At 41.7% G+C, this 23,633-nt stretch overlaps 1 protein-coding gene across 5 annotated transcripts in view; it reads right to left on the reverse strand.

Moving 5' to 3' along the window:
- The window catches only part of elmo1 (engulfment and cell motility 1 (ced-12 homolog, C. elegans)), a 277,120-nt gene that overhangs the window by 85,282 nt on the left and 168,205 nt on the right, over nt 1-23,633 (reverse strand). For all 5 annotated transcript variants that reach the window (XM_041184319.1, XM_041184321.1, XM_041184320.1 and 2 more), the window contains exon 16: nt 16,468-16,604. In XM_041184319.1, the coding sequence (XP_041040253.1) occupies nt 16,468-16,604 (137 nt within the window). The remainder of the gene's footprint in view (nt 1-16,467; nt 16,605-23,633) is intronic.

Genomic DNA, 23,633 nt, shown 5'->3' on the forward strand with positions numbered 1-23,633 from the left:
GCAGGAAAGTATACAGTGGTGTTTTGCAGGGGTTAGTACTAGGGTCACTGCTTTTCTTGGGCTATATTAATGGCCTGGACTTCAGTATACAGGACATAATTTCAAAATTTACAGTTTACACAAAGCTTGGAACTGAGGAGAATAGTGATAGACTTCAAGAGGACATAGATGACTAGTGGAAGTGGCATACACATGGCAGATAAGATTTAATGGGGAGTAAAGCGAAGTGATGCATTGATGCATTAGGGTAAGAAGGACAAGGAAAGGAAATATAAAATGAAGGGTACAATTCCAAAGGGCATGCAGGAAAAGAAAGACCTGGGGGTACATGTGTACAAATCATTGAAGGTGGAAGGGCAGGTTGAGAAAGTAGTTAAAAAGGCATAAGGGATCCCAGGCTCGAGACATAAAGCACAAAAGCAAGGAAGTAATGGTGAACCTGTATAAAACATGGTTTGGCCTCAACTGGTGTATTGTATCCAATTCTGTTCACACTGCACACTTTAGGAAGGATGTGAAGGCTTTAGGCAGGATGCAGCAAAGATATACATGAATGGTTCCAGGATCCTGATGCAGTCCATGCCCCATGCAGCAAGATCTGGACAACATTCAGGCTTGGGCTGATAAGAGGCAAGTAACATTCATGTCACACAAGTGCCAGGCAATGACCATCTCCAGCAAGTGAGAATCTAACCATCCCCCCTTGAGGTTCAATGACATTACCTTCAGTGAATCCCCCACCAACAACATCCTGGAAGTTACCACTGACCAGAAACTGAACTGGACCAGCCATATAAATACTGTTGCTACAAGAGCAGGTCAGAGGCTGGAAATTTTGCAGTGAGTAACTCACCACCTGACTCCCCAGAGTCTATTCACCATCTACAAATTACAAGTCAAGAGTATGATGGAATACATACCGCTTGCCTAGATGAGGTGCAGCTCAAACACTCAAGAAGCTCAACACCATCCAGAACAAAGCCGCCCGCTTGATTGGCACCCCATCCATCACCTTAAACATTCATTCTCTCTACCACCAGCACACAGTGGCGGTAGTATGTAATACTTACAAGATCCAACGCATTAACTTGCCAAGACTCCTATGACAGTCCTCCTCAAAACCCACAACTTCTACCACCTAGAAGGACAAGGGCAGCAAATATGGGAACACCAACACCTGCATATACCCCTCCAAGTCATTCACCAGCCTGACTTCAAAATATATCACCATTCCTTCACTGTCACTGAGTCAAAAACCTGGAACTCCCTGCCTAACAACACTGTAAGAACATAAGAATTAGTAGCAAGAAGAGGCCACTTGATCCCTCAAGCCTGCTTTGCCATTCAATAAGATCATGTTGAATCAATCGTGGCCTCAACTCAACTTTCCTGCTACATCCTCCGCCCCCACCCCCCTTCCTCCATCACCCCCACCTTCCAATCGTTGACTCCCCTGAAGATCAAAATCTAACTCAGCCTTGAGTATATTCAATCACTGAGCCCCCACTGCTGTCTGTGGAAGAGAATTCCAAAGATTAATGACTCTCAGAGTGAAATTCCTCATCATCTTAAATGGGAGAACCCTTATTCTGAAACTGGGCTCTCTAGTTCTAGAGCCCCTCATGAGGGGAAACATATGCTCATCATCTAACCTGTCAAGCCGCCTCACAATTTTATATATTTCAATAAGATCACCTCTCATTTTTCTAAACATCAATGAGTACAGGCTCAGCTTGCTCAACTTTTTCTCACAAGACAACCCCTTTAACAGGAATCAGCCGAGTAAACCTTCTCTGAATTGCTCCAATGCAGCTATGTCCATCCTTAAGGTGACCAAAACTATATGCAGTACTTCAGGTGCTGTCTCACCAGTGCCCTGTACAGTTGTGGCAAGACTTCTCTACCTTTACACTCTAATAAATGCCAACATTCCATCTGCCTTGCTGATTACTTGCTATACCTGCATGCTAACCTTTTGCCATTCATGTACGATGACACCCAAATCCCTCTATACTGCAGCATTCTGTAGTCTCTCGCCATTTAAATAATATTCTGTTTTTCTATTCTTCCTACCAAAGTGGACAACCTCAAATCCACCCCCCCCCCCCCCCCCCCCCCCCCCCCCAAGTGCATGTAGCTACATCACATGGACTGCAGCAGTTCAAGAAGGGGCTCACCACCACCTTCTCAAGAACAATTAGGGATTGGCAACAAATGCTGGCCTTGCCAGCAATGCCCACATCTCCAGAATCAAGTTGTGAGAATTGAAAGGAGAAGTTGGGCCTCGTCCATCGAAGTGTAAAATTACAGAGGTCAGGGCGGGTGGGAATCTGGTGGGAAGGGCATCCAAGAAATTTTACGCTCACCCCCGACCAACAAATCTGCCAGCAAGGGAACATATAATTCTGCCCATGGTGTGTAAAATCATGAGAGTCTAAGCAGAATAGGTAGACAGAAATTGGTTCCTTTGGAAGAAGAGTCAAGAACAGAGGGCACAGATATAAGGTGATTGGCAAAAGGGTATGAGAATTTTTTTATGTGACTGATTAGGATGTGGAATGTACTGCCTGAGGGGATGATGCAGGCAGATTCCACGTAGCTTTCAAAAAGGAATTGGACAGCACCTGAAGAGAAAAAAAATGCAAGATTATGGGAAAAGGACAGGCAAATGGGGCTAGTGGAATTGTGTCTTGTAGAGAGCTGGTGCAGACTCAAGGGGCCAAATAACCACCTTCTGTGCTGTAACCATTCCATGATCAGTGTGCAAATTGAAGCTGATCCCACATTTGCAAGTAATTACATTTACTGTCTGTGGTGCAACTTGCTGCTCAAGTACAACAATTCCACATAAAAAATCTTGGAGGTAGTGAAAAATTACTTTACCCAACACGAACCATCTGGCCTTCAAGTGTGCCATCTCCTCTCTGGCTGTTTTTTCACTTTACAACAATCACCCTCAACTCAGGGGCAAACATTACAATCAATCCTTGCAGCCTTGTTAGTGTATGCCATCCATGTTCAGTGGCTCAGTGTATAGTGTTAATTAATTTCACTCAATTTTGATTCAGGGCAGAGATCTACTATGCCAAAAATAATTGTGGAATGTTGGTAACAATGAAAATATTTAGGTCCATAGACAGAGACAAATGACTGGCCGATCACAACACAACGGAGACAGTTAAACACAAAAGATTTTGGGAGCAATAATGTGTAACATCAATATTAATTTACTTTTGCAGTGCTAAAGATAAATAGCAAAGTTGGCTGAAAGTATTCAGCAGGATTTTCACATATTAGAGCATGTTTTACCCATAACCTCAGCTGAATCAATAACCCCACAAAAACAATGCTCCATCCTCCAATCCATCATAAAAAGTGAGATTTATTAGTCATTCCTTCCTTAGCTTCCTCTCCACATTTAATTATTTTGGTTTCAATAAAACTGATATCCTGGGGTTGCCTGTTGGATCACGCTGTTGGTGTACTAATCCGTTGCATTCTGAATTGATTAGAAATGAGTGCCATTACGTATATACGATGAGATCCAATCTTCTGCAGAATCAAACTTCTCCTCGGGAAGAGAGAGTAGATAGCACATTGCTGTCTAAAAAGACTTGCATTTAAATAGCACCTTTCACAAACTGAGAACGTCCTAAAGCGCTTTCCAGACAATTAAGTTCTTATGAAGTGTAATCACTTCACAATGTAGGAAATGTGGCAACCAATTTACACAGCAAGCTCCCACAAACAGTAACATTAAATAACAATGATGATCACATAATTGTTTTAGGTGATGTTGATTAGGGGCTTAGAGGCAAGAGTGCAACCCACTGAGGCACAGCTAACACCAAAAGCAGAAACTGGGAGAAAGTTCACTGCCTTCTATCTTGGTCAAGGGATGATGTATGGAGACCTAAAGGTGCGGGGGAGAAAAGCACACTTGATGGGGAAAATAATTAAACTGATACTCTCAAGAAAGCTGAAGCCCAAGGACTATTGTATGTTGATGGGCACTTCTCCAAGTCCCATTCTGAAATGCACATTACATGCAACAATTTGTCCAAAACTCCACTGCTCACAGCCTACCTCAATCTAAGTTCTGCTTGCTCATTACCCCTCCTCTCAATAACTTCCATTCCTGATGCTCAATTTATGCAATTAAAATTCTGATCCATATTTTTTAACCCCTCAACTGTCCATCCCACCCTATCAATGCATTCCTCTTACAGTCCTGTGGCCTAATGTACTCTTCGCTGTTCTGACTCAAACCTCTTATGAAGATCCTCCTGCTCTGCTGCACCATCAGTGGCAGAGCCTTCAGCCATATCATTTTACAGTATGAAAGTCTCCTCCTAAATTTCTTTGGTTTTATGGAACTCCATACACAACAGCACTGTGGGTGTACCCACACCACAGTCTGTAGCAGTAGAAGGTGATGGCTCACCACTATCTTCTCGTGCAATTGGGGACAGGCAATAAACATTGGCCTCACCATTGATGCCCGAATTCCATGAATGCATAACAAAACTCTCCTGACCGCCAAAAGCCACCTTGTTAATCATCTCTTAAACCATGCGTTCTACCATCTCCCTGAACACTTCTGGTACTGCAACTATTTCGCCTCTGTAATGCAAGTTGGGATCATTACTATGTTGATAGCAACAAATGAATCTGAGTTATTATTGCTGTTGTAGGATGGGTGTACCATGGTAAGCCATCATCACTGGCCCAAATGGCTTTAAAATCAGAGTGTGGCTCACTTCAGGGTCCAATATGATACCAAGGCTGCAAACACTGTTCAGCAACAGAATATTGTCACAGAGAGGGATGGATCTGGTAGTTAGAGAATGTAGTTTATAGCCAGAGCTGAAGACAATGTTTAGCTGGAGAAAATTTCTGTTCATCCAGTACTGGATGTTAGACAAGCAGTCTGATAATTTAGCAACAGTGGAGGTACTTAGAGAGGTGGTGGTGAAGCAGGTGGTGCCATCAGTGTACATGTGAAAACTAACCTGTGTTTTTTTGATGATATCGCTGAGGGGCAGCATGTAAATGAGAAATAGGATGGGGGGGGGGGTGCAAGGATAGATCATTGGAGGACACCAGGGGTAGCATTGCAGGAAAAGGAAGAGAAGCTACTGCAAGTGATACTCTGGCTATGATTTGATAGATAAGAATGGAACCAGGCAATTAGAGTCCCACCCAGCTGGACAGTAGAGAGGCATTGGAGGAGATTGGTGTGGTTAATCTGTCAAAGGTTGCAGACAGGTCAAGGAGGACGAGGAGGGATATTTTACCTTTGTCACAGCTACAAAAGATGGCATTTGTGACTTTGATAAGAGCAGTTTTGGTACTGTGGCAAGAGCAGAAACATTATTGGAAGGATTCAAACATGGAGTTCCGGGAAAGCTGGGCACATATTTGGGAGTTATTTGAAATGATCTTCGCGCTGCTTGTCCACAAACTGACAACTTTGCTTTACATCTGCATGCACAAGTTCAGTTACTACACATCTTTCAAATAGTGTGTGAATTACTTTGTATAAATAGTTCAGGAACAAAGAGAATAGGGCTATTTTCGTGAGAGCCACAGTATCTTTGAAGTTAAGAAAAAGTGTGGCTAAGAACCCCACACATGGACACTACTATAGAGATAGCTCCATGAGTCAAATGCCCAATTATCATGGCTAGATGTTTATAGCTTCTGAGAAAGGCATACATCCAAAGGGGTATTCCTCTTTTTTCAATGAGATCAAAAGATAAGCTGACTTGTCTGCTCTTTCATTCTGAAAAAAATTGGTTCTTTTGTATTTTTGCCTTTCATTCTGATGCTGTGTTTCTCAATTTTCCTTTCATGTTTGTCAATGCATTCTCTTTTATCCCATGTTTATTTTTCTTGGAATTATAGAACGGTTACTGTACAAAAGGAGACCATTCAACTTGCTTTGTCTATGCTGGCTCACTGCAAGAGCAACTCATCTAGTCCAAATTTTCCCATAGCCCTGCAATTTTTAAAAAATCTTCAGATGATTATATAATTCCCTTTTGAAAGCCACGATTGATTCTGCTTCCACCACACTTTCGGGCAGTGCATTCCAGATCCTAATCACAAGCTGCATGAAAACATGCGGACGGGTTGCATCTGAACCAGAATGGGAACAACATCCTTGTGGGGAGATTTGCTGGGGCTGTTGGGGAGGGTTTAAACTAACTTGGCAGGGGGAAGGAATCCTAAGAGGGGGTTCAGCAGGGGGAGAAGCACAGCCAAAATTAGAAGAGAGAGCAAGTGAGTCTGGAAGGCATAGAAAGTATAGGCCAGTTAAGGCACAAGGGAGTTTGGCAAGGTTGGATGGTATTTATTTTAACGCAAGGAATCTGACGAATTAGGCAGATGAGCTGAGGGCACAAATTAACACATAGAAGTATGATATCATTGCTGTCATGGAGGCACAGTTGAGAGAGGGACAGGATTGGCACCTCAATATTCCAGGATATAGGGTCTTCAGGCGAGACAGGGAAGGAGGTAAAAGAGAAGGGGGTATCGCAATATTGATCAAGGAATCAATTAGAGCAGTAAGTAGGGATGACGTCTTAGAAGACTCTTCAAATGAAGCCATATGGGTAGAACTTAAAAACAAAAAAAGAGCAATCACATCGCTGAGAATGTACTATAGGCCCCCAAACAGTCAGAGAGAAATAGAAGAGCAGATATGTAGGCAAATTTCAGAGAGGGTGTAAAAATAATAGGGTAGCAATAGCAGGGGATTTCAACTTCCCCATAACATTAACATTAGAGGGAGCGGAATTCTTAAAATACATCCAGGAGAGCTTTTTGAGCCAGTACGTAGTAGGTCCTACAAAGAAAGGGAGCAGTCCTGGACTTAACTTTAGGGAATGAAGCCGGGCAAGTGGTAGAGGTATCAGTGAGAGAGCATTTTGCAGGTGGTGATCATGGGCAGGATCTTGAGGTCGGCAAATGGAGGGCGGGGCCCGCTCGCCGACACAGGATGACATCGGGCAGAACTCTTGACACCAACCCACATCATTTCAATTTTCAGGTCGACGGGGGTGCAGCCGAATCAGCTGCATGCCCGCCAACCTGTCAATGGCCTATTCAGGCCATTGACAAAGTTATTAACCTCATTAATGGACCTGCCCATCCAACCGGGAGCCGTGGTGGGCTTCAGAAAAATCATGAAACCTCATCCACAGGCCGGATGAGGTTTCATGAGGGTTTTAAAAAATTTAATAAATATTTGATTTAAAGTGATGGACACGTCCCAACTCATGTGACAGTGTCACATGAGGGGACATGTCAGGGAAATTTTGTTTGTGCACCTTTACCATTTTTACATTTGGAGCTGATCTCCCTGAGGCAGTACTTAGCCTCAGGGAAATAAGTGTGCACTTTTGGCTGAGGGGATCCTCCTCCTCTGCCTGCACAGGAAGCTCATAGCGTTTCCTGGTGAATGTTATGCTGAGTGGGCATTAATTGGCCTGCCCACATAAAATGACAGCGCGCTGATAGGAGGCGCACCTGCCTAGGCCGGCTCCTGCACTTCCCCTGCCGACGGGGGGAGAATTCTTCCCCATAACTCCATTAGATTCAAGGTTGTTATGGAAAAGGACAAGGATGGACCAGAAATCAGAGTTCTAAATTTAGGAAAGGCCGATTTTAATAAGATCAGATATGATTTGGCCAGATTGGACTGGGAGCAGCTACTTTTAGGTAAATCTGCATCAGAGCAGTGGGGCTTATTCAAAAAGGAAATAGGGAGAATACAGGGCCAACATATCCCAGTAAAGATAAAGGGTGGGACCAACAAATTCAGGTAGCCCTGGGTGTCGAGGGATTATACAGGATTGGATAAAGAGAAAAAGGGAGGCCTATGGCAGATAGTGAGGGCTCAAAACAGCAGAAGCCCTAGAAGAGTATAGAATGTGTAGGGAAGAAACTTAAAAAGGAAATTAGGAGAGCAAAAAGAGGGCATGAAAAAACAGCAGGTAAAATAAAGGAAAACCCAAAGTTATTTTACAAGTATATTAAGAGTAAGAGGATAACTAGGGAAAGAGTTGGGCCCATTAAGGGCTAGAGTGATAATTTGTGTGTGGAGCCGGAAGACGTAGGTAGGATTCTAAATGAATACCTTGGGTTGGCATTCACAAGTGAGAGGGACGACATGGGTATGGAAATCAGGCAAAAGGACTGTGATATAATTAAAGAAATTAGCATAGAAAAGGAGGTTCTAAGTGGTCTGGCAGGCCCGGAGGATATATATCCCAGGCTGTTGAGTGAGGCAAGGGAGGAGATCCTCCCACCGCTGGTGGGCCTCCAAGTCTCCTCGTTGGAATGAAGGGATAACTTCAGCAACATGTTCATATAAGAATTTTAATTTATTAATAGCTTACAGAGGTATTCAAAAACCTATATAGAAATGTATCTGAGAAGTGTCAATAAGACAGAAATCATGCATGTCCAGTAGCATTTTATACGTACATCACCTAGGCGCCCTTGTAATTCTACATTTGCCTCGTGAATCCAAGAGATCTATCTTTGTTGTATCTGCTATTTAAAGTATAATTTATAGTTTATATTGACTGCAATTTGCCTGTTAATTCATGTTTAATTTATGTTGATTTGGTTTGATTGCTAAGTAAATGTTATAAAAATCAAATCTTACCCATTGTTTTTTTTTGTTGTGGTCATTCAGTAAATGGGGATCATAACATTCATCATTGCAGCACTGCTGCTTTCAGATACCTTCACTCCAAGCTGTAAAACTGACTCCCTGAACTTCTCCACCTCTTTACCTCTTTCTCCTTCATCAAGGCACTGGGTAAAACCTACCCCTTTGACAAGTTTTTTAGACACCTGTCCTCATGCGTCCCTGTGTGGCTTGGTGTAAGATTTTGTTTTGTATTGTTTGTGAAGCATTTTGGAATATTTTAATATGTTAAAGGCAATATTTAAATGCATACTGTTGTTGAATGCATTAAATAGTTAATCTTTACTGTAGCTACCACAAAACCTTATAACCTTAATCAGAAGATGGCTGCCCATTCTCCTTTGGCTTGTGCCATTTCCCAACTTGTGCTTTTGAAGCTAGGATCCAAAGTGGATCAGAAAAGGAAGAGATCTATTCAAATTCACAAGTCAAGGCTGGTTGTGTTTGAGCTGAGAAGTGCTGTCCAACAGACATTTCCCTATATCCATCAAAATAATTTTGCCTATCATTAACTTTAAAGAATTTACATATTAAAGTTCAATAATGCCACATTGTTTCATCTGAAAATACTTTTAGGAGAGCCTTTACATTCATAAGATGGCTGACACTGTCAAGATGTCCGCAAACCAATAATCAGATGCCAGGTTGGAGCAATAAATGCCGATGAATGATTTTTTCCCTTGCGTTTCTGTGAAGCCCCTTGGCATGTTTTTTGTGTTTGATAGTGTTATATAAATGCAAATTTTTACTACGGGCCACACTTTAATAATTCTGTAATTACATTTTTGAAAGGGAAAAACTGGCAGCATGAAAATATGAAATATATATGCAGAATTATTAAGCATAGAAGGTAATGGTAATGGAATGTGGATTATACATAGCATATATAAATAATATCGATCAGATATGAGGATCATCTTTGTGTATGTAGAATGTGTGGACTAAAATAAAAATCCTCATTCGCAGCTTAATTTCCAAAACTGAAAGGTGGGTATAGCCTCCAAAAAAACTCCAGTGAGGATGCAGGGAGGAAGGAGGAAGATCACACATAAAGGTACATTCTCAGTTTAGAAAGACTCAGAGCAGAAAGTTCAAATGGTTGTTGACCAAGGAAGCATTAATAAAACAGACAAGTAAAGTTGTGAAAGACTAAATATAATAGAGGATCACCCGTTGGATGCTAATCCATTTTCTTGCACTCTGTCCATAGAAAGCCTTGGCAGAGACAGGGGTAGGAGTACAAAGCTATGGGGTTGAATCAGAACTTTATATAACTGTAATATAAATTAGTATTCTAGCCTTCTTTGAGGTAAAGGCCAACATTACATAAGTTTTTCATTTTCCTTTGTACTTATCCACTAGTTTTTAGTGATTTCTGTATTTTGATCCCTAAAACTCCCTGTTTGTCCACAGTTCTTAACTTCTCTCCAAATATTGAACCATAGTGCAGAGCATTAAATGGAGGAAGACTAAGACAGAGTTAATCAATAGCATCTGGAAGAAACAAAGATTTTGATTTCCCTGTCTAAGAGCAAGGAGGAAATTGAGCAACTGTGATTCAGCTACTGTACTGCAAGGTGTGTAAATTGAAAGAATCTGATAGTGGAATAACAAATGAAGCACTCCTATTAAAACAGGCTGACAGCTACAGTGAGCAGTGTCTGAAATGTCAGTTATGTCAGGTGGATTAGATATTTCTAATATACACTTTTATTTTTCAAATTCTGCAAATTTTCCCCCTCATCTATAATAATATGCCAGCTTTGATGGTACTTTGTGCACTTGATGCAAATTTGAAAAAAAGTTCATTCAATGAATCCAATAAAATTGTCAACTCAAATGTTACCCTTAACAGCTTTGTGACATAAAGTACTTTATGCCGAGTCTTGCAAGATGCAGACAAGTACATCTCAGGGGAAAAAAGACTAGTAACACAATGTGCAACCTCCCCATCCCACACTTAATATCCAAGTCCAACAAGGTCAATATTGACTTGGTTTTGTAGACTGCTTTTGAATTGTTTCACATGCCCTCAGCCTATTCCTACCATTGTAGTCTGCTGTAAGCAGCTGCTTCACATTTGTGAGACTACCAGTCAATCACAGTTAAATTATATGTATTCAACACTGCACTCCAAAATGAACTATGGGAAGCAATCACCTCCACAGTAATTATCTGTTCAGAAATTCCTTCTTCTAGTAAAGGTTTTGTTTAACCACAACTCTGAAAACATTTGTTAAAATTAAATTAAAATTAAAATAAAATTTACATTAAGTCTACACCTCAGAAACAGGCCATTTGGCCCAACTGGTCTATGCTGGCATTTATGCTCCATTGGAGCTTCCTCCTTTCCCTTTTCATCTTACCCTATCAGCATGACCTTTTATTTATTTCTCATTCATGTACTTATCCAGCTTTGCCTTACATGCATCTATGCTATTCGCCTCAACTCCTTGCGACAGCACATTGCCTATTTTGAGCACTCTCTTGATTAAAATAAAGTTTCTCCTGAATTCATGATTGGAGTTCTCACTGATTCTCTTATATTCAGTAGCTATTGTTTTGAACTACCCCATTAGATGGAACCATTTTCTCTACGTGTACCCTATCAAACCCTTTCAGATTTTAAAGGCCTTGCTCAGGCCACTTAGAGTCCAACAAATGAAGTCAGCTGTCTGATTGACGATTTGACATTTTACTTCAACAAATCTTGAAGGGATTTCCCAAGATAGCTCAAACAAATTCAGATAATGTAATATTACAGCACTCCACCAGCACTAATTCAGTTACTAATCTGTTTCAGTCTTTTAATAATATTTCCAGTACAGTAACCAGCATCATTATGTACAACATCAGATTCTTTGGCCAAGCAATTTGTTTAGGCCAGTACAGGGCATGTGCTCTGTGTCCAAAGACAGAGGCCTGAGGGTCATGAAAAATTCGTCCTCGCCCCATATCCAAATAATTGCAATGAGTTGCCAATACCTGTCACACTTCTTCAGGCAGTTCATCCAATTGGAAGGTCGGGTTTTGGTTAGCTAAGTCACAGCAATGGGGGAAAAGGTGAATGGAAATTGGGGACTGATTGTCTGCTTTACATACGTAAACGGTCCAATGCCAGACTTAAGTTCCCAACAGTGATGCCTGAAAAATGGCACAACACAATTACCTGTCATACATTTTAAAGCATCAAGAGACTTGATTCTTGAATAGGGCCTAATTGTCTGTTTTACAGTGGTAAAATGGGCACGCAGTCCAATTTTACCACTTTTGCTGTTTCCAGGCCAGTGTTTTGTTTCGTTAGAAAAATGGTATAACAAAACCGGACTAATGTTCCTCCTCTTACCATACTAAAAATAGTTCCAAGGCATTATTTTTTAGCATTTGCATTGGCGTTTGCTGCCAATGCCATACAAGCACAATTGCACTGTTTTACTCCTTGACATCATTGCAAGCAATGGAGTAGGCAGCGACCAGGAGCAGAGATGCTTAACAAACAATTAAAGACAGTGATTAAAAGAGCCTCACCTTCTCCAATGCTGGGATCAGGATAGGGAGGGAAGGGAGGCTTCTGATCCACCTGGTTGACGGCTGCAATTCTGGATTACAACTTGCATATCCCACGTTTGCAGCTCTGGAGCTTCTTCCGGTTGGATCTTCTTCTGACCCCAAAGCCATTCACCCAGTTTCTGAGCCCCACAGCGAACGAATAGTCAGGATCCCCAGAAACTGCAGTGGTGCCTCGTCCAGACTGCATGGTCACCGCAGGGCCCAAACTGGGTGTACGGCTTCAGGATCTGGATAAGATCCAACCAACATGGTGTCTCCTGCAAATGACGTCATTGGACAAGTACACATGGGCACACAGGTATTGGAGGCTATCTTGTGTTGGCAGGAGACATGGTGTATTTTTTAAGGTTCCTTCCAGAAGGGTATGATAATATGCTAGCGACATCTCAAACTCAATACCGCATTTAAAAACAACAGCAGTATTTTTCTTCTAATTCTTTCATGGGATGTGAGCACTGCTGACAGGGTCAACATTTATTGTCCATCCCTAATTGCCCTGAAGTATGTGGCGGTGAGCCACCTTCTTGAATCGCTGCAGTCCATGTGATGTAGATACCCCCAGAGAGTTTCAAAGTTTTGACCCATCGATGATGAGGGAATGGTGATGTATTTCCAAGTCAGGATAATATGTGACTTGGAGGGGAACTTGCAAGTGGTAGTTTTCCCAAGCATCTTCTGCCCTTGCCCTTCTAGGTGGCAGAGGTCACAGGTTTGGGAGGTGCTGTTGAAGCAATCTTGGCGAATTGCCGCAATGCAAATTGGAAATGGCACAGACTACTGCCACTGTGTGCCAGTGGTGGAAGAAGTAAATGTTTAAAGTGGTGGATGGAGTATCAATCAAGACAGTTGCTTTGTACTGGATGGTGTCAAGCTTCTTGAATGTTTTGGAGCTGCACTCAACCAGGCAAGATGAGAGTATTCCATCACACTCCTGACTTGGGCCTTGTGCGATGGCAGACAGGCTTTAGGGAGTCAGAAGGTGAGTCACTTGCTGCAGAATACCTAACTTTTGGTCAGTTATTGAAGCCACAGTATTTATGTGGTTGATCCAAGTTCCTGGTCAATGGTAAACCTTAACCCACTTCAATCCCCACCTCCATGGCCCGCAAGATGTTGATGGGAGAGTATTTGGTGATGCTAATGGTTAGGCATACTCTTGTTGGGGTTGGGCAATACCTGGTTCTTGTGTGACATAAATGTTACTTGCCACTTAATAGACCAATCCTAAATGTTGTCCAGGTCGTGTTGTATTTGAACACAGACTGCTTCAGTGTCTAAGGAGTTGCGAATGGTACTGAACACTTCAATCATCAGCGAATATCCCCACTTCTGACCTTACAATCCAGGGAAGGTCACTGATGAAGTAGCTAAATATTGCTGGGCCTGGGCATTGCCTGAGGAACTCAGGCAGCGATGTCCTGCAACTGAGATGAATGGCTTTCAAAAATGACTGAGGATATCTTCCATTGTTTGTGTTTGGCATTGCTACTGTCCTAAATGGGGTAGAGTCAGAACAGATTCACCAGCTCAAAACCTGGCATCCACCGAGGTGGTGTGCATCATCATCATCAGCAGGATTGCATTCAACCGCAATGTATAACCTCCTGGCCTGGCATATATCCTTCACTCTATCATTACCATCAAGCTTGAAAATTAACCCTGGTTCAATGAGGGGTGCAGGAGGGCATGCCAGGAGTAGCACAAAGCAGATCTATAAATGAGGTGTCAACCTGGTGAAGCTATAACACAGGGCTACATGCATGCCAAACAGCAGAAGCAGCATGCAAGACACAAGAGCTAAGTGATCCTATAACCAATAGGTCAGATTAAAACCCTGCAGTCCTGCCACATTCAGTTGTGATTTGTGGTGGATAATCGAACAATTAATCTTAGGAAGAAGCTCTGCAAATATCCCCATCCACAATAATGGCAAAGCCCAGCATGTCAGTGCAAAAGACACGGCTGAAACATTTGCAAACATCTTCAGCCAGACATGCTGAATGGATGATCTCTTTCTTCCTCATTTTGAGATCCACAGCATCACATGCCAGTCTTCAGACAATTGGATTTAGTTCCTTGTGATATCAAGAAATTGCTGACGCCACTGGATATAGCAAAAGGCTATGGACTCTGATACATCCCTCTGTAATAATGAAGACTTGTATCCTGGAACTAGCCGTGCACCTAAGCCAAGCTGTGTCAGAACAGCTACAACATTGTAGAAAACTGTTCAGGCATAGCCTGTCCACAAAAAGCAGGACAAATCCAATCTGGCTATTTATCACCGCAATCATCAGCAACCTGAAGCAAGGTGAGTTGACAGTGCTTTCTAGCTCACTCAGTCAGCAATAATCTGCTTACCAATGCTCAGTTTGAATTTTGTCAGGACCACTTGATTCCAGGCCTCTTTATAGGTTTGGTCCAAATGTGAACAAAAGAGCTGAACTCAAAAGGTGAGATGAGAGTGTGCCCAGGACAACAAGGCAGCATTTGACTGAGTATGGTATCAAAAAGCCATAGCAAAATTGATGTCAATGGAAATCGGAGTGGGTGGTGATGGTGGTGGGGGGGTGGGGGGGGAACTCTCCACTAGTTGGAATTATGTCTAGCACAAAAAGATTGTTTGAGGCCAATCATTTCAACTTCTGGACATGACTGCAGGAATTCCTCAGGTTAGTGTCCCAGGCCCAATCAACTTCAGATATGACCTTCTCTCTATCATAAGGTCAGAAGTGGAGATGTTCACTGATGAATGGACAATGGGTTCAGCACCATTTGCAACTCTGCCTGCCTGCATTAGACTGCGGCACCAAAAACACCCATATCATCCAGGATAAAACAGGCCATGTGATCTGCACCCCATCCACCACCTTAAACACTGACTTCCTCCAGCACACAATGACAGCATTGTGTATCATCCACAAGATACACTCAGCAGCTTGCCAAGACTCCTGTGTCAGCACCTTGCAAATATGAGATTTCCACCACTAAGTAGAACAAGAGCAGCAGGTGCATGGGAACATCACCATCTGCAAGTTCCCCTTCAAATCACACAAAATCCTGACTTGGAATCATATTTCCGCTCCTACACTGTTGCTGTGTAAAAATCAAGGAACTCCTGCCCTAACAGCACTGTGGGTGTACCTACACATCACATGAAAAGCAGCATTTCAACAAGGTGGCTCACTACCACCTTCCCAAGGGCAATTAGGGATGGGCCAAGAAATGCTGATCTTGCCAAAGACAAAACATCCCATGAATAAATAAAATCAATCTTCCCTTGTGCTAAGTGTGACTCCAGCTATTGGAGAGTTTTATTCCTGTTTCCCTTGAATTTAATTTTTCAGTTTATGCATTAGATATTATCAGCTGCAGTATTACCCAGTATGTTCAAACCACCTTCAGCAGAGTAATCACAGTGAGAAAACACTCAGAAGGTCACCAGCTTACTTTTCCTGTCCCCAAGAATGAGGTGGGTTTTTTTTTACTTTAATCTATTAAAAGCTTAATTTAATTCTGAATGTATTTTTTTGTCTACTTGATGCTTCACTGCAAACCTTGTGGAGTAGACAACCAGTAAAACTGACTGCTGCTTGGCAAATGCACCGTGCCCGGGCTACTGACACAACAGGAACATAATGGACTGTAGTCTGTATAGCTATATAGCTTATGTACCAGTTCTAACCAGCTTGAATAATGGTTAGTAAGGTCACCTGATATCAGCCTTGCATTAAAACAGGTTTCTACGCACACAAAAGCTGGCAGGATTGGGATGAAGCGTCTGAGGGTTATGTTCACAAATCTCTGTGGACTTGTACACAACATGTTGAGCTGAAGGTTCAGTTTAAAAAGGAAATTGCTGAAAAGTTAACTGTTGCTGAAGTAGAGCAAAATATCAAAAGCAGTCACACATTGTAGCAATATCACACCAACATTTGACAGAATGGTTATTTCAAGTTCTTCATGAAATTCAAAAGGAAGCTGGCATTGGTACTGTTTCTTTATGCAGCTATAAAAGAAATTCACCATATGTTAGCAATGTCAGGACTTGGTTTACTCAAAGTTTATGCTGGCATTTAACAATGTGTACCAGTAGATTATCTTTCACTTTAGGGATTTAAACCAGAAACCATTTCTATCACAGCTCAGCAACACAGAGCATCAGCACTGACCTTGTTGAAATCCTCAGATGTTGCTCTCATTTCCTTCCACGTCTTATTTAATAGCTGGATGCAGATGCAGAAAAACTCCTCGAATGATCGGTCGTGGGTAAAAAACATGGGGTGAAATTCGTTGCAGGTATCACTGGCTGTAAGGGTATGCAAGAATTGGACATTGGGGGAGAAAGGTAGTGGGGGGGGAAAGAAGGAGTAGGTGAGAGGACAGAAGAGGGGACGGAGGTCGGAGCGAAGCGAGGGGACGCGAGTTGGAGGGAAGCGAGGGGAGAGGGTCAAAGGAAAGTGAGGGAAGAGGGTCAAAGGAAAGCGAGGGGAGAAGGTCAAAGGAAAGCGAGGGGAGAGGATCAAAGGGAATTGGGGGGATCAAAGGTAAGCAAAGGGAGGGGGTTGAAAAGGAGTGAGGGGAGGGGAAAGAAGACAGAAAACATAACATCTTTTACACACACAGACACTTCAAATAATAGGTATCAGGTAATAATATATACATTCTTAAACATTGCATCCTCAACTAAACATATACAGGCCTGTGCTGAGTGGTAATGTAAGAAAAGTCAGATAAACAAAAGACCATTTAGCCCACTGAAACTCATTCTTCCAGATGTATTTATTAACTAATTATATAGTACTGATCTACGGGCACAGCTTGTCTGGGACGATGAAGTCCTTCACATTACTCGCAACATTCACTGAGATCTGGAACATCTTTTTCACAACAGCTTCACAATTACTTTTTTAAAAATGGCCCTTTGTTCTATCCAGGGCCAGGGAGTAATGGTGGCTGAATAAATCATAGTCCATTTTTAGAAGGTGGAGTTCTGTGATTTTTGTCAATATGTTTATATGATTCCAACTAGTTTTCCTTGGACATAATAAATAAGTAATTTTGATCATTACAAGACTGCAATACATACTAAGGGCTTTCAGAATGAAGCATATTCCTACCAAGCCCTGGAGGTGACTATCATTGAGATTATAATGTAGATTCCCTGTGGTTTGGGGCCTAACCCTGTACATGTAATGGCCATCAATAAGGGATCCAGTCATTCGAACAAATACAGAAGTGCTCCATGTATGATACAATAGTAACAGACTCTATGCAGACTCGATGGGCCGAAGGGCCTCTTCTGCACTGTGAGATTCTGTGATAAACACATTTTATATGCAGCAGCAAATAGGGGATTTTTATTTATTTAATTAATATTAAATGTTGCCTTGGTTCAGTTGATAAAAGAAATAACTTGTATTTATATAGCTCGTTTCACATCCTCATGATGTCCCAAAGCACCTGACAGCCAGTTAAGTACCTTTGAAGTGTAGTCATTGCTATAATTTAGGAAATACAGCAGCCAGGTTGTGCACAGCAAGGTCCTACAAACAGCAATAAGATACATGATCAGATTATGTTTTAATGGTGTTGGTTGAGGGATAAATATTATCCTGGGTTCAAGTTGTATTCCAGGACTGGAGCACCTAATGTAGTACTTTTTTTAAAGTCGAGTTTTAAAAACTAAACTTCAGCTCAATCAGTAGTCAAGCATTTTAAAACAAAGAGCATAAATGTGTTGGTAAATCTATGCAGCTACATATGGTATCAGTCATTGTAGCATTCTCATCTGAGTCAGAAGGTTGTGGATTCACATCCCACTTCAGAGACTCGAGCACATAATCTAGGCTGACATTTTAGTGCAGTATTTGAGGGAGTGCTGCACTGTCAGATATACTGTCTTTTAGACCTCTCAGATGAATGTAAAAGATTACATGACACTTCGAGAAGAAAAGGCGAGGGGGGTTATTCTGTCATCCCAGTCAACATTTATTTCTCAAACAACATCACAAAATGGGATTATCAGGCCATTTTCTCATTGCCCTTTGAGAGAGCTTGCTGTGCACCATACATTACAACAGTAACAATGCTGGAGAAGTATTTAATTGGCTATAAAGCACTTTGAGATGTCCTAAGGACATGAAAGGTGCTATATGAATAGGCAAGTTATTTCTTTATAGCTACTTCTGAGACATTGGTGGTGCAGAATGGCTACCACATTTGCCTAAAAAACAGTCACTGCAATTCAAAAATGATTCACTGAATAGTTGAGATGTGTTAATGTGCCTGGGAATCACACAAATGCAAGTATCCATTCTAACAACAGGCAACATTTATCACTTGTCCCTTCTCTCTGTTTTAAAGGAAATAGCGATTAATCAATTTTAAACCCATACAGTGCAGCATTATCTACAGAATCAATAATGAAGCACCAGTGTCCTTAAATCTCTTTAAGGTCTATATAACGTAAAAGTTAAAACTAACAATCATGAACTCTCCCCAACTCAAATATTCCTCGGTACATTGTGATCAATTGTTGGAAATGATTTTCCAGATGATATCCTGCTGTGCTGAAGGAACATATGAAGAACAAAATCTTGACAAAGCAAACCATTATTTTATATTTCAAAGTGATGCTTTAGCAGCAAGATTTCAATTTGTTTAACAAGACCAATCTCATACATCAAGCACATAGGCAGCCTAACCTCACTGTCACAAAATCAATTCATAACATAAAACTAACAGTTTCTGAAAGACTTTCGCAATGAGGCATATAGCTCAAAGGCACTCATCACAATCTTGTCAAGGAAGTAATTAAGTACTGCTCACAGTATAGGTGAACCATTCAAGGCAATAGATTTTTTTCCTTATACTTTAAAATTTTGCTTTAAATTGAACTTGCTTCGAAACGAGACTGAAATTCAAATAACCCAGTGACTCGATACACAAGGCCAATTATAACCTTGCCCACCAAGCAAAAAGGCGGCAAAACAGACAACTAAAATGGTCCGTGTAACTTGCCTGCACTGATCCCACTGTCTTTTTATGGGTTCCGATCTCCATTTAATTTGCCGATTGTGGAATATTGCTGTGAACAAATTAGTCAACATATCATTTGTGACTACACTTCAAAATGAAAGTAATATTTGTGCAGCACTTCAGGATGTCTTGACGACATGGGAAGACATTATATAAATGCAAGCTCTTCCTTCTTTCATTAATTTCTTTCGGGGAAGGCACCGGGGTACAGAATTGAAAAGATTCACACTGCAGTAGATAAAAGTTCTCTCTTAACACTAGGAAAGAATAGAGGAAGCTGGCTGTATCACACTTGGCCTAGGAGTGCTTGATGCTGGAACCAGATCATAAAAGATTGGGAAATAGGTTCCACTCTCCAACACAGCCTTCCTTACACATGCAACACCTGCCCCTTCACTTCCTCTCTCCTCACCGTCCAAGGACCCAAACACTCCTTTCAAGTGAAGCAGCACTTCACTTGCATTTCCCCCAACTTAGTCTACTGCATTCGTTGCTCCCAATGTGGTCTCCTCTACATTGGAGAGACCAAACGTAAACTGGGCGACCGCTTTGCAGAACACCTGCGGTCTGTCCGCAAGAATGACCCAAACCTCCCTGTCGCTTGCCATTTTAACACTCCACCCTGCTCTCTTGCCCACATGTCTGTCCTTGGCTTGCTGCATTGTTCCAGTGAAGCCCAACGCAAACTGGAGGAACAACACCTCATCTTCCGACTAGGCACTTTACAGCCTTCCGGACTGAATGTTGAATTCAACAACTTTAGGTCGTGAGCTCCCTCCCCCATCCCCACCCCCTTTCTGTTTCCCCCTTCCTTTTTTTTCCAATAAATTATAAAGATTTTCCTTTTCCCACCTATTTCCATTATTTAAAAAAAAATACCCCCACTAGAGCTATACCTTGAGTGCCCTACCATCCATTCTTAATTAGCACATTCGTTTAGATAATATCACCAACTTTAACTTTAACACCTATGTGTTCTATTGTACTATTGTCGTTGACATCTTTTGATGATCTGCTTCTATCACTGCTTGTTTGTCCCTACAACCACACCCCCCCCCTCCACCTCTCTCTCTCTATCTCTCCGCCTCCCCACACACACACCTTAAACCAGCTTATATTTCAACTCTTTCTTGGACTCGAACTCAAGTTCTGTCGAAGGGTCATGAGGACTCGAAACGTCAACTCTTTTCTTCTCCGCCGATGCTGCCAGACCTGCTGAGTTTTTCCAGGTAATTCTGTTTTTGTTTTGGATTTCCAGCATCCGCAGTTTTTTTGTTTTTGTTTTTAGCCTTCCTTAGACTTGATAAGCACAAGCTTTAGCAAAAGTAATTGATACTTCCTTTCAATTTAAAGACTAGTGATCCATCAGTCCTGTTCCTTTTTTTCACATCTATCACTGGTGCAAAAAGCAATGGCAATGGCAGATTTTATGAATAAATCAGGCTATGTACTTACATTATATAGAAAACTAATAAGAAACTGCATTTTGGTGAGGGCAGTATTTTTTGTTTCTCTCTTTTCCTCAATTGAATCCTACCAACAACATTCACTGCAACCTGGATTATTCCCTACAATGGTTCTCCGTCAGTGCTCCCCTCACTTTGGGGGCGTGACTGAACTCACAAACCGAGATTGGGTACTTGTTGTGCCCTCTATGACATCACTGATTGAAGCCCCCAACCATATTTGAAATAGAAAACTGGGCAAATAACTGAAAGTTAGCAGCAGGATGAAGATAAAATTAAAGGATTTGGAGTTGAATGGGCCAAAGACCAATCTTTGGAAAATAAGGGTATACATTCAGAAATCATTAAAAGTAGAGAACCAGGTCAACAATGTCATAAAAGTTCAGACAAAACACTAGTGTTCATTTCTGGAGGAATAGAATTGAAAAGCAGGGAAATTATATTGAATTTATAATAAAGCTTTGGTTAAATCACATTTAGAGTACTGTGCATAGTTTTGGTCACTTTATTACAAAAAAGGATATCAAGACATTGGGGAACATGCAAATAAAATCTCATCTCAGAATTAAGGATTTATAACTATCAGGCAAGACTGAATAGGCTGGAGCTTTTTTCTCTAGAAAAGCAAAGGCTGAGGGCTGAAAGAACTTTAACCTTTGAAGAGGTGTTTAAATTATGAAGAGGTTTGATAGGGTAGACGTAGAGAAGATGTTTCCACTTAAGGGGAGTCCAAAACTAGGTGCCATAAGTATAAGCAGATCACTAATCGATCCAATAAAGGATTCAGGAGAAACTTCTTCACCCAGAGAGTGGAACTTACTATCAGATGGGATCGATGAGACAAATGGCACTAAAGCATTTAAAGGGAAACTAAAGATGTACACAAGGGAGAGAGGAATAGAAGGATATTCAGATAAGGTTAGATAATGAAGAGAGGGAGAAGGCTTATTGGTGCTTATGCACCAGCACAAATCAGCTGGGCCAAAAAGTTTGCTTCTATGCTGTAAATTCTAAGTACTTTTATGTAGTATTATAGAGTTGCTTCCTGGACAGTAGTCAGCTAAATTGACAGGCTAGCCAGCAGCCAGGATTGGGGAAATGAGAGCTGGTGATTGGGAGGGCGAGGGGGGAGGCTGGAGGTTGGCTGGTGGTCGGGAAGGCTGGAGGGACGGGAGGGGTGGAGTGGATCTGGAGTGCTGGGGGTGTGGGGGGAGGCTGGAGGGCTGGTGGGGGAGGTTGGCAATCAGGAGGGCTGGGAGTGGGGGGGTGGGGGAAGAGGAGGCTGATGGTCAAGAGGCTGAGGATGCCAAAGGAGCACATCGGCTCCTCTTGGTCCTCAAGGAGTGCTAAAAGAGCCATTAACCCTGGGAGGCAGCAGCTCCCACCTTGGATCAGCTGCCGGAATCCGATAACAGTGTCTTTGGTATGCAAAGATAAAAGCAAAAAACTGCGGATGCTGGAAATCCAAAACAAAAACAAAAATAAAAATACCTGGAAAAACTCAGCAGGTCTGACAATATCTGCGGAGAGGAATACAGTTAATGTTTCGAGTCCATATGACTCTTCACCAGAACTAAGGAAAAATTGTATGCAAGTTAGGGCTCTGCCTGCTTTTCTCCAGAGCTACATTAAAAGTCTGATTGCTGCACTTTTAAATTTGAAGGGGTGAGCATAGGCTCTGTTTGGTCGATCCTGATATTTTAAAGCCAGCCCTTGCTCCCTGTCGGGGTGGGAGCTTGAATCAAAGCCTAAGATCTTGGACAGAAGGGTAAAACAATGTGTGATCAGCTTTGTTGCCAATCTGAGCCTTATCAAAGCTCTCGGCAACCTAATAGCAAATTTCGGTTAGTGCTGTTCCAACTTGTGAAGAATGGTCATTGTTCACTGCTACTGAGGATGTCTGTAGCTGCTGTATATTCAGACTAGCACATATTCCTAAAAGCTGTCAAATGGTCCATTTTTCATTTTGGCAGAATAAGCTTCTTGTGCAACGCCTCTGCACCTACGCAGCACTTTTATACATCCCTCTGGACTTGGAGAACACTTTCAAATTGCTTGTTTAAAACCTCAGCAAAAGGAATAAATGCTCTTTGCAAAGGCATGGTAAGCCTTTGACTGAAAGGCAAATAAATTAACCATGAACCCCTGACAAATACACCTCCCAGTACTTTTAGATATATTCCCACATTACACCAAGTTTGTCATTTGATAGGAATGTGCAGGACTGCCAGTGGTTAGTCTATACTGTTTAATCACTTTAGCACGATCACCTCAATCTTCAGCCACATACAGGTTCCAATTAAAACTCTATTCCCTCTGGGTCTTTTCATTTTCACCAACGATTTTTTTTCAAAACACTTTAGATTCTGTAATAAATGTCACCTACTCATAACATCCAAATTTACTACATGGCTTAACAATACTTGTATTGACTCTCTCCAATAACAGTCTTTGGGGGAAGTACAAAAGCCATCTTGCAGAATTAAGGACACATCAGTTGCTTCTAATGAAAGAATCCATATTTATACAGTGTCTTCCACAACTACAGGACCTCCTAAAGCACTTTACAGCAATTGAAGCACTTTGGAAGTGTAGTCACTTTTGTGATGTAGTTAACTCTTTTGTTCACAGCGATGTCCTACTAACAGCAACAGGGTAATGACCAAATAATCTCTTGTGGTTGGTTAAGAGATAAATATTGGCCAGGACGTCAAGGAGAATGCCTCGGCTCTTCTTCCAAGTAGTGTCCATGAATATTTTGCATCCCACCTGAGGGGGCAGATGGGGTCTTGGTTTGACTTTTTAAGCTGAAAGATGGCACCTCCAATAGT

The sequence above is a fragment of the Carcharodon carcharias genome, chromosome 3 (genome assembly GCF_017639515.1).
Source record: "Carcharodon carcharias isolate sCarCar2 chromosome 3, sCarCar2.pri, whole genome shotgun sequence".
Classification (NCBI taxonomy): Eukaryota; Metazoa; Chordata; class Chondrichthyes; order Lamniformes; family Lamnidae; genus Carcharodon; species Carcharodon carcharias.